Source organism: Aspergillus fischeri, genomic scaffold (assembly GCF_000149645.3).
Source record: "Aspergillus fischeri NRRL 181 1099437636247 genomic scaffold, whole genome shotgun sequence".
NCBI lineage: Eukaryota > Fungi > Ascomycota > Eurotiomycetes > Eurotiales > Aspergillaceae > Aspergillus > Aspergillus fischeri.
Genome location: NW_001509772.1, coordinates 2,704,632 through 2,719,911, shown reverse-complemented (window position 1 = coordinate 2,719,911; position 15,280 = coordinate 2,704,632). Strand labels below are relative to the sequence as shown.

Sequence of the window (15,280 nt, the reverse complement as noted above, 5' to 3'; positions counted from 1 at the left end):
CTCCGGGGACCCCGCATTCTCTGTCGTAGGTGTCCACAGTACCAGTACCCTAGTACATCTGGAGCATAAGTGATTCCTTCAAAGTTAATCCCACCTATCCAGTTAACCTTGTAAGCTTCCGTGGCTGTATGAGCAACACTCGTGCATGTTCCCGTCTAAGCCAGTTCAATGAGGACAGCTGAGTGAAACTGACCCATCATCCTTCACACGAAGGAAGGCATGGCGCCAGTCTCGGAGGGGTGGATGTTGCCGTAATAAGTCTAGGAAGGTTTTTGTACAAAATAACTAGATATTTTTAGAACCGGAAGATAAGCTAATAGTACTTTTAAAGTGGTTATATCCTATAACCATATATACTTCAGTTGCTGTTGTTGGGATAACTGGCTGTATGGAACATACAGCCCCCCCCTGGGGGCGCGCCTAGACTCGCCCAGAAATTTACCATGAGAGAACTAACTTGGAAATAAATACTACGCAGATAAAAAAGGATAAAGCATAGGAATAGTGCCAAACATAATGCAGGTCGCTTTTTGGTCAAAGGGTTAGGCCGAGTCACACATTCATCTAACTATTTACACATTGGGTACTGCACTCTCCAAGACAGGTTTTAGAAACAAAAACCTCTCACTTCTTGCCCTCAAACTTTCCCGATGCAACCGGAGCAGCATACCCTGTGAATTCTCCTGTCTCCTGCAGAATGAGCGGAATTTCGTCCTCCGCCAAGGAGGCAAAGGTCCTCTTCTCCCGCGGCTCCCAACCCAGCTTCCGGAGTCGATTAGCACGATTACGTGCGTTGGATCCGATCACAAGGCCCGAATACTCGCCAAACAGATCGTTGTAGTGCTCAGTAGGGATGGTCTTGGGAGTCGGATCGGCCACCTTGCCTGCCTTATGCAGGATGCGACCAATCTCCGCAGCACACTGTCCCCATGAGAGCTCCTCGCCGTTCTCGCAGAAGAAGTAAGGGTTCTCGGCGACCTCCTCGCACGAGGTCTGTTCCAACCAGTGTAGGAGAGTTAGGTAACCGCGAGCGAGATCCTTCACATGCACCTGATTCCAGACAGCGAGGCCGTCACCGACCATACCGGGATAGCCATGTTTAACCGAGTACCGCACCATAGTCGGCAGCTGGATAGAAAGTCGCTTCTCGCGTGTGCTGACACCGTAAATAACTGGCGGAATCATGATAGCAAACTTGGCATGGGACGAGAGCTCTTTCCGCGCATTCACAATAGCCAGGTCAATCTCCCGGTGGGCTGCGGAGTCCGGCAGCGCGTCGATAGAGCTTGGCTTCTCGTCGTCAAAAACACAATCGTTCTTGTAAGACCCCTCAGCGTTATCACCGATGAGACTGGCACCACTGGTGTGGATGTAGATGGTTCGCTGCCCGCGCTGGGTGCGTTGTCGGACCCCTTCCAGAATGGCCTGGACAGAGGGCAAGTCGTCGGCGGTGGCGGTGTGGATTACGATGTCGCTGGCGGCTGTTTGCTTCACAATCACATCTTTGTCACTCAGTGAGCCGAGGATAGTTTGTACGCCGAGCTCGTGAAATGCCGGACGGGCTGCTTCTCTGCGCACAAGAGTGGTGATCTCATACTTCTTTTCCTTGAGTAGGAGGTCGAGCACCTCTCCACCGATCAGGCCAGGGCCTACTAGGAAGACAGACAGCATAGCGAGAACTTGCGAGGTTTTAGCTTTGATCAAGCAGCGTGATGATGTCAAGCGTATTGATTATTGATCATTGCTTGGTCTATGTGTCTGTCTGCTGTGTTTTTATATCTCAGGGCTCTGTTCAGGGTTGTTCGGCTATATGGTTTACTAATGCAATCATCCTCTGCGGTGGAAACAACCCTCCGGATACCGACGGAACCTTTGGAACTCTCCGAAGTCGAGGACGATGTGACAAAATTACAATTGAAACTCTCCGAAGTCTATGATGGGTATGATGTTATTATTTCTTGAGTTCAATAATGTCTGGAACTGGTCAGAATGGATAATGCGAACTGATCAAGTTGGCTACCATTACATGCATGTCATGGCTTGTACATAGCCCTTCACTTAGTTATTGATTGTCAACTGTACAAAACGAATAACAGCGGCCAGGGAAGGAAGTTCTCCCCTTACGACAGCGAGATGTAAATAGACTTCACCTCTGTCCACGCCTCTAGGCCTTCATCTCCCAGCTCGCGCCCAGTGCCGGATCCCTTGAACCCTCCAAGAGGCAAGTCCTGACAGTAATATGGCGATGAGGTATTAACACCAATCGAGCCTGCCTCGAAGCACTTTGCCACTCGTATGGCTCGGTTGATGTCCCGAGTGAATACGCTGGCATACAGTCCGTATTCAGAGTCGTTTGCCGCGCGGATCACATCGTCTTCGCTGCTGAAAGTGTTGAGGCAAGAAACGGCTCTGCAAACAAACCATGTTAGCTCCACGACCATCAGGTTTCTCGCGGATGTGAATGGGGAGCCAACACAAACCCGAAAATCTCGTCCTTCATAATAGAATGATCCTCGGGCACATCGTGGAAAACAATCGGGGAGACAAAGTTTCCCCCGTCCCGCGGTGTCAATTCCCCGATAGGCAGGCGCTTGAGGCCATCCTTCTGGGCCTCCTGCAGATACTTGGAAATGCTCTCGAACTGCTGTTTGTCTGCCTGGGGACCGAACCCAGTCGTTGCCTCGAGAGGGTTGCCCGCCTGCCCCGCAACCGCCTGGATAGCCTGTGCATACAGCTTCTTAAATTGGTCTGCAACATTCTCTTGAATATACACCCTTGAGGAAGCCATACAGACCTGACCAGAATTGAAGACGATAGAAAAGGCGGCCACCTTTGCTGCTTTTTCCAGATCGGCGTCTTCAAACACGATCAGGGGGCTTTTACCACTGTTTCGTTCCCTCACAATTAGCTCGCGCTCAATTTAAAAGGCATCGACAGGGACAAACCCTAGTTCTAATGTGCAAGACTTGAGATTTGAATCAACCGCAGCTTTTTGGATAAGCTTGCCAGTCTTGGTGCTGCCCGTAAAAGCTATCTTCCGGATGTCCATGTGTCGAGCGATGGCATCCCCACACGGCAGGCCAAAACCAGATAGAACATTCAACACACCTGGGGGAAACCCAGCTTCCTTGGCCAGTCGCGCAAAGAGGAGTGAGGTTAGTGGCGCCTTCTCAGAGGATTTGAGCACAAGTGTGTTGCCCGCAATGAGTGCAGGGCCAACTTTGAAACAGATCATGATCACCGGGACGCTGTTGCAAGATTAGCAACCGCAGCCGCAATGCAGAAAGGCAATTCGGTACCTACTTCCAGGGAATAATCGCCCCGGTGACACCGTAGGGCTGCCGGATGGAGATATTCAGATGGTTCTTGGAAGTTAGGGAAGTGACCCCGTGGATATCCAGAGCCTTGCCAGCGTAGTCTGCGTTTGTGCGTAACGCGTTAAGCTTTCCTGTAATGATGAGTTCGAGCGAGTACACGGGAGAAACATACATCTCAGCGTTGCTGTACCCATCACCTGATCCATATAAGTTGATACAGGCTTCCCCATCGAAAGAGCTTCCAAGCGCGCAAACTCCGCCGCATGTTCATCGACAAGGTCAGCCAGCCTCAGCATGAGGCGTCGCCGATCGGATCCTGCTCAGAGTAGTCAGCAACATGAGCTTCTCTGGCAGTATACCCGAAGAACGGAGTCCAGTACCGTCTAATCCTGACCAAGTTGGAAAGACCCTTTTCGCACTCTCAACTGCTCGGTTCACATCTTCTGCCTTGGCCTCTGACACTTCTGCTACAGTCTCGCCGGTGAAGGGGTTTGTGACCTTGAATTTGGAACCGTCAAGAGAAGGCACAAACTCTCCATCGATGAAAAGACGGGTCTCGATCTCAGGGGTAGTCATGATGATGTCCGTGATGACTGAAAAAGTAAATCAGTTAAAGACTTTGCAGCGCAAGTAGACCCCATGACCTTTGACATATCAAGCCTATATATCGATTTCAGCAGACAGACAATGCTTCATGTGAAATCGTCCTTACCCGATCCGATATCCTGCTCACATCCGATAGTCTTCAATAAGGGTCCAATAGCCCGCATGCTACATCCAGGTCTGCGAGGACGAGGAAGGGGGACGGGGGAGGGACGGAACGGGGTCTGGGGCACCCATGTTGCCGATAGGCCAGCACCACCCATCCCGCTTGTTCCTCCCCCCATTTTCCCCATTGTCAAGCAAATCTCGCCAAATAAGTTCAAACCAAGTGGGCAACACAGACGTACTAGCCCTTTAGTTTGGGCCTCTTTACCGGCATATCATCGGAAGGCGAAAAGGGAGCCCGGATTAAAAAGAGCGCTAGTTCTTCCTCGTGAGAGGAGGTCCAAAAACAGAAACAAAATACCTTCCAATCCAAGCTTTCTCGACTACGGTTCTGCATCAACAATGGCCTACCCTACGGAAGCCCTAGTTGTATCAGCGGTGGGGAACGAACCCCAATTTGGCCCCGTGATTCTGGATACCATACGAGACGATGAGCTCTTGGTGGAAATCCACGCTACGGGGATCTGTCACACAGACATTGCTTGCATCGAGGGCAAGTTGCCGGCCGAGTTTCCTTGTGTTTTGGGACATGAAGGTGAGAGAATTTACCCTAGGTCTTCAACACCACTGCTGCTGAACACGACGGGGCACCAGTAGAATTCTCTTTTGTACTGACATTCAGGCAGGCGCTGGGGTGGTTCTCCGGCCGGGGAAGGGGGTAAAGGATGTCAACGTGGGCGACAAGGTCATTCTTAGCTACAACTTCTGCAAGGACTGTCACCAATGCCTGTCCGGCCAACCTGCCTACTGTGTCAATTTGATAGCGCAGAACTTTGGCGGCAAGCGGCTGGATGAGAGCAGAACTATACGCCTTCCCAATGGTGAAACAGAGGTGTTTGCCAATTTCTTCGGTCAAAGCTCTTTTTGCCGCGTTGCCCTAGTCAATCGTGCCTCGGTGGCTCGCGTTGCAGCGGATACTCCGCTAGATATATTTGCTCCCTTGGGGTGCGGGGTGCAAACCGGGGCAGGCGCGGTCCTGAACACTCTCAACGTGCGGGAGGGTACCTCGGTGGCAGTGTTCGGGGTGGGCGCAGTTGGTCTGAGTGCTATCATGGCGGCGCGGCTTCGAGGAGCGAGCATTATCATTGCTGTGGATCTAGAGAATTCACGGTTAGAGATGGCGCGTGAACTGGGGGCAACCCATACACTGCTAGGGGGGTCAGAAAAAGTTCTGCAACAAATCCGTGAAATTTGTGCGCCTTCCAACGGCGTGGAATTCGCGGTTGACTGCTCGGGGGCTACGCAGGTGATAGAGATCATGTTGGATTCGTTGGCCACCCGTGGACGAGCCGCCAGCGTCGGTGCCCCAGCGCCAGGCAAAAGAGCAGGTGTGGATGTGTTCTCTCATCTAACACTTGGACGGGAGTACGTAGGTTGTCACCAAGGGTCGAGTGTTGCTGAGAAGGTATGTTGTTCTATGGGCAAGGCCGTATCTAAATTCGCTACTTACAAAATTCCGAGCTCCTAGATGATTCCTTACTTGATCGAGCAGAACAAGCAAGGCAAGTTCCCAGTGCAAAAGCTAATTACATACTATCCGGTCGAGCACTATCAACAGGCGTTTCACGACTTGAAAGTTGGGCGAGCAATCAAGGCGGTTCTGCTGTGGAAGGAAAGTGTTTCGAACAATTGAGTCTTGCCAACAGATAGACACTCCACTGGCAATCTTACTCTTTGAACTCTAATTGATATGGTTATGCAATAATTAACGAAAGCAAGCCCGACGTCACCCGGTAGGCATATAGCCGCGGTAAATGAGATACACCCGACGCACTTCCGATGCTACAAGGGTCATAAATCCGAAAAGCTAGAGCGAGCTTGGCAGGCCTCTCTCGGCTCCCAAAAAATAATGGGCCTTTATTGCTATTGCATCATTAAGCACACTGTTCAAAGTGCGACTCGAAAAATTCCAGTACCGCCGGTGGCAGCTGACGATATTCTTGCAGCCGGCCCCGCACAATGAGGTCGTGCAACGACGCCTTCTGGTACCCCTTCACCTCCCAAAAATCCTCTCCCATCATTTGAGTCTGTTGCCCTGTCCCCCAGATTTTGCGGCAGTAGAACGCCAGCGCAAAGTTGCTCCCAGTTGCGACAGAGGTCTCAACCAACTCGTTGATGGAGTCAGTAGATTCATGTCTGCTGCGTGTCCTCGAGCCATGCTGCTCTGTTAACATGCTGACGATTTCGCTTCCCGTTGCTCTGATCTCGGACAGTGCTATGGTGCGGTCCTTGATTTGGTCAATGGGCGTTGAGGCGAATATGGAGGCGTAGGCGGCGGCAACATAAGGTCGAGTGCTAGCTTGGTGTCAGAGATTGGTGCGCGGGCGCAATTGAAACATTCTGGACCGTAGTCTCACGTACCAGAGATTAAGAGCCTTGTGTTCACTTTCGCCGGTGAAGATAATTCTGTTGTTGTGACGGTCCACTCCCATAGCCCTGAGCAACCCCGTTAGCCAACAATCTTCCCATCAATCACCACCCCCCCCATGTAAAGGAAAGAATGGAATACGTGCAATGTAGCCAAGGCAAACTCAGCGAAATTGCCGGTGAGGACCACTGTCACCGGAATACCGGCAGCACGCGCTGCTCTCTCAACCTCGTCCTTGGCGTGGTTCACTGGAATACGCAACCCCTGCTCGTCATACCGCGCAGCGAGATCTGAAGGGACGAAGAGCTGAACCTTCGTTTTGGGGATAGCATTCACCAGACCAAGTTGGCGGGTGACACCTTCGTGCCCTACAAGAGATCTAAACTGCACAGTTGGCTTCTCGTACTTCTTCTCAGTGGCACCCCAAGAATCGTGAACTTACATGACAATATCCACATCCTGCAAAGCAGCAATGACTTTCTCCTGATTGGCCAAGTCGACCGCAATCTTGGCAACCGAGTCGGGCAGAGTAGAAATATCGGACCCCGGCCGGCAAAGTACCTTGATAGGCGCTCCCGAGTCAATGAGGGCTGCAACAATAACCGAGCTGGCCCATCCCCGATGGCCGTAAACCGATCCGATTGAAAGACATCGCAAGATAGTATTCGAATGTTTGTTTTGCGTCGAATAGACTGTGGCTTTCAACACGTTTTGCTGTATTCTCCGGAATGTGTCCTTTATATCCATGTACCCGAGTTAACTTCGGGCTGATTTCTAGGGTATTCTAGGTGCCCCAAGCTCCACCTATGAGATCATCACGGACTTTGCATTGTTTGTTCCATTTGGTTGCCATGTTTGACTACCTTAGTTCATCCAATCACAAATATCGGATCATAGCATGCCTTCCACCAGTTTCATCATTGTTATGAGTATGGATTACTAAAGGTACAAATGGTACTGTGGTCAAGTCTCTGCAGCACCGCAAGTCCGTGCTAGTTGCCCAACGGTAAGGGGGAAAAAGTTTGGCAGAAGCATATAATCTGCCATGTCCATGGCCAAGCCCCGATCAAATTCCATGGCGGGAACCTCTGACCAAGCGGAATTCTCCACATCTGAAGATCCTGGAGCGTGAGGTTGCACAGCGGGAGCGTGATTTATGTCCACGGACGGCGTGTTCATTCGGAAGCCATGACTGTCAACCGGCAGTATCTGAGCTTCTGCAGCATCGGCTGCGTCCGCAGCAAACAGAAGAAATTCAAAAACTTTCATCGCCCAGACCCCCGGGTCCCAGGTATTTTGCGCTTGATTCAAGAGCATTTGGCAGTTATCGAAGCTGGCCCGGATCATTTTCGCTAGATGGGTGTTCTGCTCCTGTTGCGCCTGCTGGTAGAGTATGATTCCTGCCATGAAAAACCCAGGGAATACTTCGTGGGGGATATTGCAGATGGAAGTCCGCGTCATGAGTTTGATGGCGCTCGAGGAGACAGCTAGGGCCGCTGACTCTGTAATGGCAGCGTAGTCGTAGCCGCCGGGCAGCGACGTTGAGAGAGACGACGGATTAAGTCCTGGTCGTCGGGGTTGCTCCATGTGGAGTAGCGTGATATGATAATTAAGCAGGATGTCGAGTTGCACAGCCAATGTCGATACGGAGGATTGACCTGGCAGGCATTGCATAGCGACTGGAAGCTGTGCCTTCCAGGTGGCCAGTTGCTCCTGGAGGAGATCAGTTGTGAAGCTTACATTGGTCGGCCCAAACCGGAAGTACATAATGTCTCGGAGGATAATTGATAGCTTCGTGACTTGAATCTGGTACTCGAACGACTCGCGGCAACTGCAGCTTGATTGGGTCGTTGGGGATCGGCACGTGTGTTCGTCGGGGAAGTCATCCTCCGTTAAAGTATCAATATCGCATTGGGCCATATTGATGCGGAAGGGACGACCCAGCAGGGCGGAACAGTGGGCATCGCGGACGGCTAACGTCCACCATAACCGTCTGAGCAGGCCTCGGTCATTCGATTTCCCATTGATTGCAACGGATTTGCGGTGCATCCCAAGGGCCACGGCCATCGTCACCCCGAACTCGATCCACGAGCATGGGTTCCAATAGCAATCCATCTGAGGGCCCTTGAAACTTAGCAGGATGGCCACCTTCACCAGAATTATTTTATTATTTTCGTAATTAAGATCGAAAAGAGCCTTAGCCCGATCGTAGTAGAGCTGACGCGCCTGTGGGCGAGAACTAAAGCCAGCCTTGTAGATCAGGGCAGGCTCGCAGAACGTCATCGCGATGAAACAGATTGAATGAAGCAAGATCCACGGCAGTTTCCGCTCCTGTTGCGCCTTGCGTAAGTCTGTCGGATTCACGACCGAGTATAGGGGATAGAATCGATGCAAAAAGACGTTTATCATCTCCTCCAAAACTTCTGATTCTGGGTAAATGAACGCCCCCTTCGCCTTCAGATACTCAATTTCATGCGGAAGTAAGTGCTTCGGATGGACGTTTTCCTCGACTACAGTCAGCGAATTACTAGTCAAGACACGTTGATTGGCGTCGTGGAGGCCCGAGCTCATGTCCCTCCGCAGCTGTAGGGCAAAAGTTAAGGGCGAAGGTTCCCCGAACAGAACCAGCTTCGCCTTGCACAAGTCTTCGTGGCCCGCCTGGCTGAGGAAATCTTCGAACATGGCCGACAGTGATCGGTGGTCGGACGAGCCAGCCGAGAAGGTAGAGGGTACACTGTCGGGCGGGCGAGTCAGATCTGCGCCAGGAGCGTCGCCGGTTGGCTGTTCTAAGTTCGAATTTCTTTCCTGCCGATATGTCGCAGGAGTGGAGATCGGCCTGTTCTCTCCGACGAGGGGCTGGGGCGGGGTAAGAGCCTCAACTCGGCCGTGGCCGCTGGATGCAGCTGACGGCGATGAAGGACTAATCTGAGCAGTTGACGGCCCACGCGACGAGGGCGGTAACACTGACGGTGGTGATGTTGATGATAAAGATGGGCCAGGCCTTGCCACCTGCCGTCGGAAATTTTTTCGATCATAAGTGCCTCGGCGGGAGGTAATCAGTGTACACTCCGAGACATTGTCCATGCGACACCGGCTACAAGGACAACCACGCTCGGTGGCATCACATTTGACCTTGCGCCGACTGCATCTCTGACAAGCCTTGGAGGCTCGCAGTCGGTTTTTCCCGCCGGCCGGAGAGACCATTTGCTGGTCCGTGGGAGAGAGAGTGTGTTTGGTGTGCGAGCAAATGCAGTCTAATTGAAGAAAGTGGCCTTAGGATAGTTGTGTCCAGTGCTTTCTGTGTGCCATGTGCTTCAGAGTGTCCTTCCCTCTGCCCCCCTCCCCGCATTCGGTTTTGGACACGGAAAGAAAGTGGAACTTGGAGCTGGATTGGAAACAGGTTCCGCCACTTGCAGCTGCCAAGGCTTATTCAGCTGCCAGCTGCTGACAAAGCTAATCAGAGAACCGGAATACTAGTTCAGGGCGGGCAGGCAGCCTTCATTCTGAGCACCTAGTTCAGAATGGAAAGCCGAGCCGCACTGTGACACTTTTCCATAACAATAGTAGCTATCCACTATTATTAGTAATACAAATATATAATTCGTATAGTACTTTGTGAATATTTCGGGATATTAATAGCCTGGAACCCATATAGCTTTTAGTATGTTTTAGTATGCCCTGACAGAGTCACAGGACTTCCAAGAGCGGTTTGTCTCCCAGTACGAGGTTAAGCGAACAAGATTAGTGGAAAATGGCAGATGGTAATTTGACTGAATACCCTCTTTGCAGTTTCTTGGGCCGTAAAAGGATGCAATTAATTGCAGGGAATTGGTGTTGCGGCGCATCAATAATATAATTGCTACAGTGAAGCACTTCCCCAAATCATACAATGGCCACAAGCCGTCAACGGCTATGTGCCCTGGTCAGGGTTAAACTCCGGGTTCATTGTACCTGGAGAGCCTAGGAATCTCTGCACTACGACGAGGAGTCATCCTCAACACTATGTACCGTCATATCCTCCGCGAAGTCTCCCTCTTATAAATCAAAGGACCGAGCAGATCAGGTTTAAGAACACGGACCGTAAGTGCGTAGCCAGAATTGTCGCGCTTGGCGACTTGCTTGGCGGCTTCTTGGTCACAGTGTCAAGACTTCAGACCTAAGCTGGCAGAATTGTGGCCATGCAGACCGCCGCTCCGAGTCCAACGTTGTTCATTGTCTCGCGCGTTTTCGTCGGTCGTTCAGGCGCCTGGTTCCAAAGTGCTGCCATCCTGGTCACTGAATTGGCGTATCCGACCCATCGCTCCAAGCTCGTCGCCCTGTATCAGTGCATGTACTATGTTGGGTCATCATTGTCAGCCTGGTGACATTCGGTTGCCGAAATATGGATTCTTCATGGGGTTGGAGAATTCCCGTCTTGCTTCAGATCGCATTCCCGCTAGTCTCGCTCCCTATATGCTTTCTATGCCCTGAGAGCCCTCGGTGGCTGATTCGCAATGACGGACGAAAAAAAGCAATTAAGGTGCTGACAAAGTATCACGCCGGTGGCGACGAAGCATCGCCGCTGGTCGCGTTACAGATGCAGGAGATTACCGATTCTATCCGGCAGGAGGACGAGATGGCGAACAATGCTCGGTGGTCTCAAATGCTCAAGACGAAAGGGAATCGACACCGTTTCCATATCAGTGTCACGATAGGTATCGCCGCCCAGTGGAACGGAGTGTAAGTTGATCCTCGATTTTCTCGATACAGCTATACGAACTTGGAGTAACATCATCATTTATCTTTCATAGGGGAATCGTCTCTTACTATCCTGAATACCGTTGGAATTACTTCAGCTACACAACAGACCCTAATTAACGCGTGCTTGCAAGTATGGAATCTCATATTTGCAGCTGTTGGCTCCTTGCTCGTGGACCGTGCCGGCCGCCGTCTGCTATTCATTCTTTCCACCATCATCATGCTGGTAAGCTATATATGCTTGACAGGCCTGGCTGGTAGCTTCAATACCACGGGAGTCGCTGCCGTTGGCACCGCCGTCATCCCGTTCTTGTTCATCTACTATGCCGGCTATGACCTGGCATATACCCCGCTGCTCATCGCCTATCCCGCTGAAATCTGGACCTACTCGCTCCGGAGTAAGGGTGTTGCACTCACCTACATGTGCACCTACCTTGCTCTTATCTTTAATCAGTAAGTGTCACCTGATGGTGTATTTCGGGTCTATTGTAAGCCCGTCTCGCTAACCGTCCCCGGTTAATCAGGTTCATCAACCCTATCGCAATGGATGCGATCGGATGGAAATATTACGTTGTGTATATTTGCCTCTTAGTCGTGATCTTGATCAACGTCTGGCTCACCTACCCTGAAACTCGCGGATACTCCCTTGAAGAAATGGTCGTCGTATTCGATGAAGTCGAGGCAGATGGGGGAATAGCAACCAAGGCTTCAGATATGGGAGTGGTTAGCCATCTAGAAGACTCTCACAACACGGAGAAATTGTGAATTTCCTGGTGTACAGGGATACATCTCTGTGTGTTTAGTGTTCGAAACGTCGGTGGATACGTAAATTGGTGCTACCGCTGGGCTTAGGGAGATTGATACTACTCTTTTACTTGGAATCATTTAGTCACCTGCTAGTTTTTGACAGATTTCGGGGCCGATAGTATGATCAGAATAAGAGTGTTGATTAGTGTGTTTGACCTAAGTGAATGATGGGTAGATAAAGATGACTTGTTTATGATTTGGACGATTGAATTCAACGCTCCTAAACTTGAACAGAGGTGACCCCTGGAAAAACCTCAGGAAACACCATTTTCGATGTCCACCACCTGTACTTGTGCGACGATAGGACCCAGACTTGTACCGAAAGCAAGGTGTTTCGGGTCTTCCTTCGCGTAATAGTCGCGATCCTCGACAGATGCGAACTCGACGACGAAGACATGCGTAATGCCGTTCTGTTATTGTACAATCGGATTGGCTAGTGGCCAGTGGGCAAAAGGACAATTTGGCCCATACCTGCATTCCCTCCACAGAACACTCCTTCCCTCCTGTACTCGAAACAATGTATGGCTTTCCTGTCTTGGGGTGGAGGCACTCCTCCTTTAGCGAAAGCATGGTGTTAATAGCTTAAGCAGTGATAGGAAAGTAAGTCAGCTTGTCTGAAGTGCTAGCTTTAGGAATTGAGACATACGTCTTGTATAGTGGATTGGCTGACATCGCTCTTGAACTGGAGCTGGACAATATGCGTGACTTTGCCCATGATGGTTGATTCACGAATATGAGGATTGCTAGGTATGATAGTATAGGGCTCAGTTGAATTCTCCGCTAGCTTGCACTCGATGTCGTTGTTATATAGTACAAGTCGCGGTAGTTCAGCGGCTCTTTATCAACTTGAAGCGCCGCAAATAAAATATAGTTAAAAAGTCACTCTGTCTAATTCCTCCGTTGCGTTCTCCACAATTCCAGCTCATTAGTAAGTTATTATTGAAATCAGATATTGCGCCGCCGGATATATCCTCGTGACGAAGCCATATAGCCGGATCCGGTTCCTTACGTTGGCGCCGTGGCGGCCTGCGAAAGACGAGAACTTCCTAAACAAAAAAGGTCTGCGTCTACATGGCGCCCCTAGGATTTCACTGGGGCATTGTGTTATCCGCTGGAAGGTTCTCTACGGCAAGCCATTGGGACAAATCCCAAAAAAAAACAAAAATGCCTCAAACAAAATGGGCTTTCTGCTGGCAGAAAGAAGTTTTCGTACTGTCACGGTGCTAACTCAGATGCTGCCTGGGGCACCGTCGATGCCTTATCATCACACGACCCACACTGAGAATATCCTGCATCTTGATCCGCCTCCTGTTTGTAGCTTTTTGAGCTACGTCTTGTCTATGTACCTGTAGATAGCCTGACCTGTAGCTAGAATTCCTGAGGGTCAACTACCTATATACTGCCGTCTGCCTGTTCCTGTAAACCCGCCTTGTGACGCGAATGTACTAGGTTATGTGAACCCGTAAACGAAGATACAGGAAGCTCGCTTCCAATAAAGACATTCATTGCTGAAACAGTCTCAGCAGATATAACGAATTCATTCTTGTATGCCTTGTACGAATACAGGAAGAGCCCTTTTTCGAAGTCATGTCCAACAAGGACACGGGTCAAGGGAAAGCTCAAAGAGATGACTAAGTGAGTAAGTGTCATTCAAGCTAACTTAACTAACCAGGTAACTGCTAATGAAGCATGGTTCATGAAGATGGATGGTAAGGAATGTTATATTCCTCATGATGATATCTAGAGGTTGAGCTCTATGGTTAGACAAATAATAAAGGAAAAAGAGAGTGCGCAACCTCCTTATACAATCTGTAGTGACCATAACATGATATATCCTAAGATAATCCAGCTGTTGGCCCAAACTCTGCTGCACGATCAAGGTCTTCCTGCTGTGGAGTATGCCGATTCCTCGTACGATTAGCAACATGTTCCACGGCTTCATCATATTCCTGGAGTATAGTGGCAAAAATATCAGGTTCCTCAGTCTTTACCTCACTATTAGCCACTGAAAATGATCGTTTCTTTGTTGGGCGGCGTATGGGAGGTTCTAACTTGATTTCAGGATTTGGCTCAGCCTTGATCTTCGACTTCTGCTTTGGCTCCTTCTTAACCCTCTTCCTCTCTGGCTTTTCATCTGGTTGTGTAGATAGTTGGTCTGACCTAACCTGACCTGCTTCAGTTTCTCGTACGATAACAACAAAGATTGTTGCAAGGTTGTTCGTTGATCCCGAGTGGAACCATGTTGATAGCAGATCTTCAACCTGTTGTTCCTCATCGGCATTCTGAGAGATGTATGTCACTTCCATTTGAGCTGGAATAACAGAGGTTGCAAGACGTAGTTGATCAGAAGGTTTCTGTACGAGGCTGTTTTGACTCATCCCAGGAAGAAGGTCCCGGGTGATGAAGTCCTCAAAAGACTTCATCATACGAGGCTTGAGCTTGGCTGAGATTCGATCTAATTTGATATTAGTTAGGCTTATACAGAGATATAGGATTATTGATATACCAAGTGCCTTGCAAGATACTGGTGTAAGAATACCATCATCACTTTTAACTTGCGTTAGAAGGAAGAAGACAACTGTTGTAGAGATTACGAAACCAGGAGATGGATTCTGGTTTTCTTTCTTCGTACGGGCAACAGAGGCTTGACGTAGTTGTTCTGCTCCATATGTGCGATTAAAAAGAGCAAATCAAGGGGAAGCAAAGACTGTTGTTGCTCTCGGTGGAGGTCTTGGTTGAGGTGGTGAGTCTGGGATATTAATAACCTCGACTCTTTCCTGTGAGGTAGATAAAGAAGAGTTTATTGCTAAACAAGAACCACAGGATAGAGCATCACCATGTGGTCTCCCTGTTCTTGGACAAAAGGGTGTTCACTCCCTAGGGGGGGAAGCCATTGAGCAGAGAACAGATATGTTTCTTCAATTCCGTCTTTTCTTCAATTTCGTATGGCAACTGTGGGATACTTATACCTAGCTACTAAGGCTTCCTGAAGAGTACATAAAAAAGCTGTAACGGGCGATGCCCGATAAACGCATGTTGCGGCTATCACGCCACAACTTGACTCCAATTCCGAGACCCGACTGGTTTTCGTGCCATCTTCCAGTTTACCTTTCTTTTTTCTTCAGCGATATCTTTTGTTTCTTGTCTTATGTAGATTTAGAAACACGCGACTGAGCCGGTCTCAAGAACGGTGTGTTAAGTCTGCTCCCACAAACTAGTTATAACTAATTATGATAAGTCATCTGTCACCTCCATTTCCTGAATTTCCCCACCTGGTTGCCAA

General features: G+C 49.8%; 8 protein-coding genes across 8 annotated transcripts; 2 read left to right on the top strand and 6 right to left on the bottom strand.

Annotated features, from left to right (window-relative positions):
* Window positions 1-624: 624 nt before the first annotated feature.
* NFIA_041780 (NAD dependent epimerase/dehydratase family protein) lies at window positions 625-1,671 on the bottom strand (the record flags this gene model as incomplete). The annotated part of the gene is made up of 1 exon (XM_001266496.1): window positions 625-1,671. The coding sequence occupies one exon, from the start codon at window positions 1,669-1,671 to the stop codon at window positions 625-627; it is 1,047 nt and encodes a 348-aa protein (XP_001266497.1).
* A 449-nt stretch (window positions 1,672-2,120) lies between these two features.
* Window positions 2,121-4,213, bottom strand: NFIA_041770 (aldehyde dehydrogenase; the record flags this gene model as incomplete). Its single annotated transcript, XM_001266495.1, has 7 exons — window positions 2,121-2,409; window positions 2,481-2,885; window positions 2,946-3,248; window positions 3,304-3,418; window positions 3,490-3,633; window positions 3,698-3,910; window positions 4,030-4,213. 7 exons carry the CDS (start codon window positions 4,211-4,213, stop codon window positions 2,121-2,123), a joined length of 1,653 nt encoding a protein of 550 aa, XP_001266496.1.
* A 214-nt stretch (window positions 4,214-4,427) lies between these two features.
* On the top strand, window positions 4,428-5,718 carry NFIA_041760 (NAD(P)-dependent alcohol dehydrogenase; the record flags this gene model as incomplete). The annotated part of the gene is made up of 3 exons (XM_001266494.1): window positions 4,428-4,620; window positions 4,712-5,490; window positions 5,554-5,718. 3 exons carry the CDS (start codon window positions 4,428-4,430, stop codon window positions 5,716-5,718), a joined length of 1,137 nt encoding a protein of 378 aa, XP_001266495.1.
* Window positions 5,719-5,959: 241 nt separating this feature from the next.
* On the bottom strand, window positions 5,960-7,200 carry NFIA_041750 (NmrA-like family protein; the record flags this gene model as incomplete). Its single annotated transcript, XM_001266493.1, has 4 exons — window positions 5,960-6,380; window positions 6,447-6,521; window positions 6,617-6,832; window positions 6,896-7,200. The coding sequence occupies 4 exons, from the start codon at window positions 7,198-7,200 to the stop codon at window positions 5,960-5,962; spliced, it is 1,017 nt and encodes a 338-aa protein (XP_001266494.1).
* Window positions 7,201-7,416: 216 nt separating this feature from the next.
* On the bottom strand, window positions 7,417-9,537 carry NFIA_041740 (fungal specific transcription factor domain-containing protein; the record flags this gene model as incomplete). Its single annotated transcript, XM_001266492.1, has 1 exon — window positions 7,417-9,537. One exon carries the CDS (start codon window positions 9,535-9,537, stop codon window positions 7,417-7,419), a length of 2,121 nt encoding a protein of 706 aa, XP_001266493.1.
* Window positions 9,538-10,631: 1,094 nt separating this feature from the next.
* Window positions 10,632-11,955, top strand: NFIA_041730 (uncharacterized protein; the record flags this gene model as incomplete). Its single annotated transcript, XM_001266491.1, has 4 exons — window positions 10,632-10,790; window positions 10,985-11,172; window positions 11,452-11,643; window positions 11,715-11,955. 4 exons carry the CDS (start codon window positions 10,632-10,634, stop codon window positions 11,953-11,955), a joined length of 780 nt encoding a protein of 259 aa, XP_001266492.1.
* A 296-nt stretch (window positions 11,956-12,251) lies between these two features.
* Window positions 12,252-12,567, bottom strand: NFIA_041720 (Dabb family protein; the record flags this gene model as incomplete). Its single annotated transcript, XM_001266490.1, has 2 exons — window positions 12,252-12,407; window positions 12,469-12,567. 2 exons carry the CDS (start codon window positions 12,565-12,567, stop codon window positions 12,252-12,254), a joined length of 255 nt encoding a protein of 84 aa, XP_001266491.1.
* Window positions 12,568-13,832: 1,265 nt separating this feature from the next.
* NFIA_041710 (uncharacterized protein) lies at window positions 13,833-14,303 on the bottom strand (the record flags this gene model as incomplete). Its single annotated transcript, XM_001266489.1, has 1 exon — window positions 13,833-14,303. The coding sequence occupies one exon, from the start codon at window positions 14,301-14,303 to the stop codon at window positions 13,833-13,835; it is 471 nt and encodes a 156-aa protein (XP_001266490.1).
* Between the last annotated feature and the right edge of the window lie 977 nt (window positions 14,304-15,280).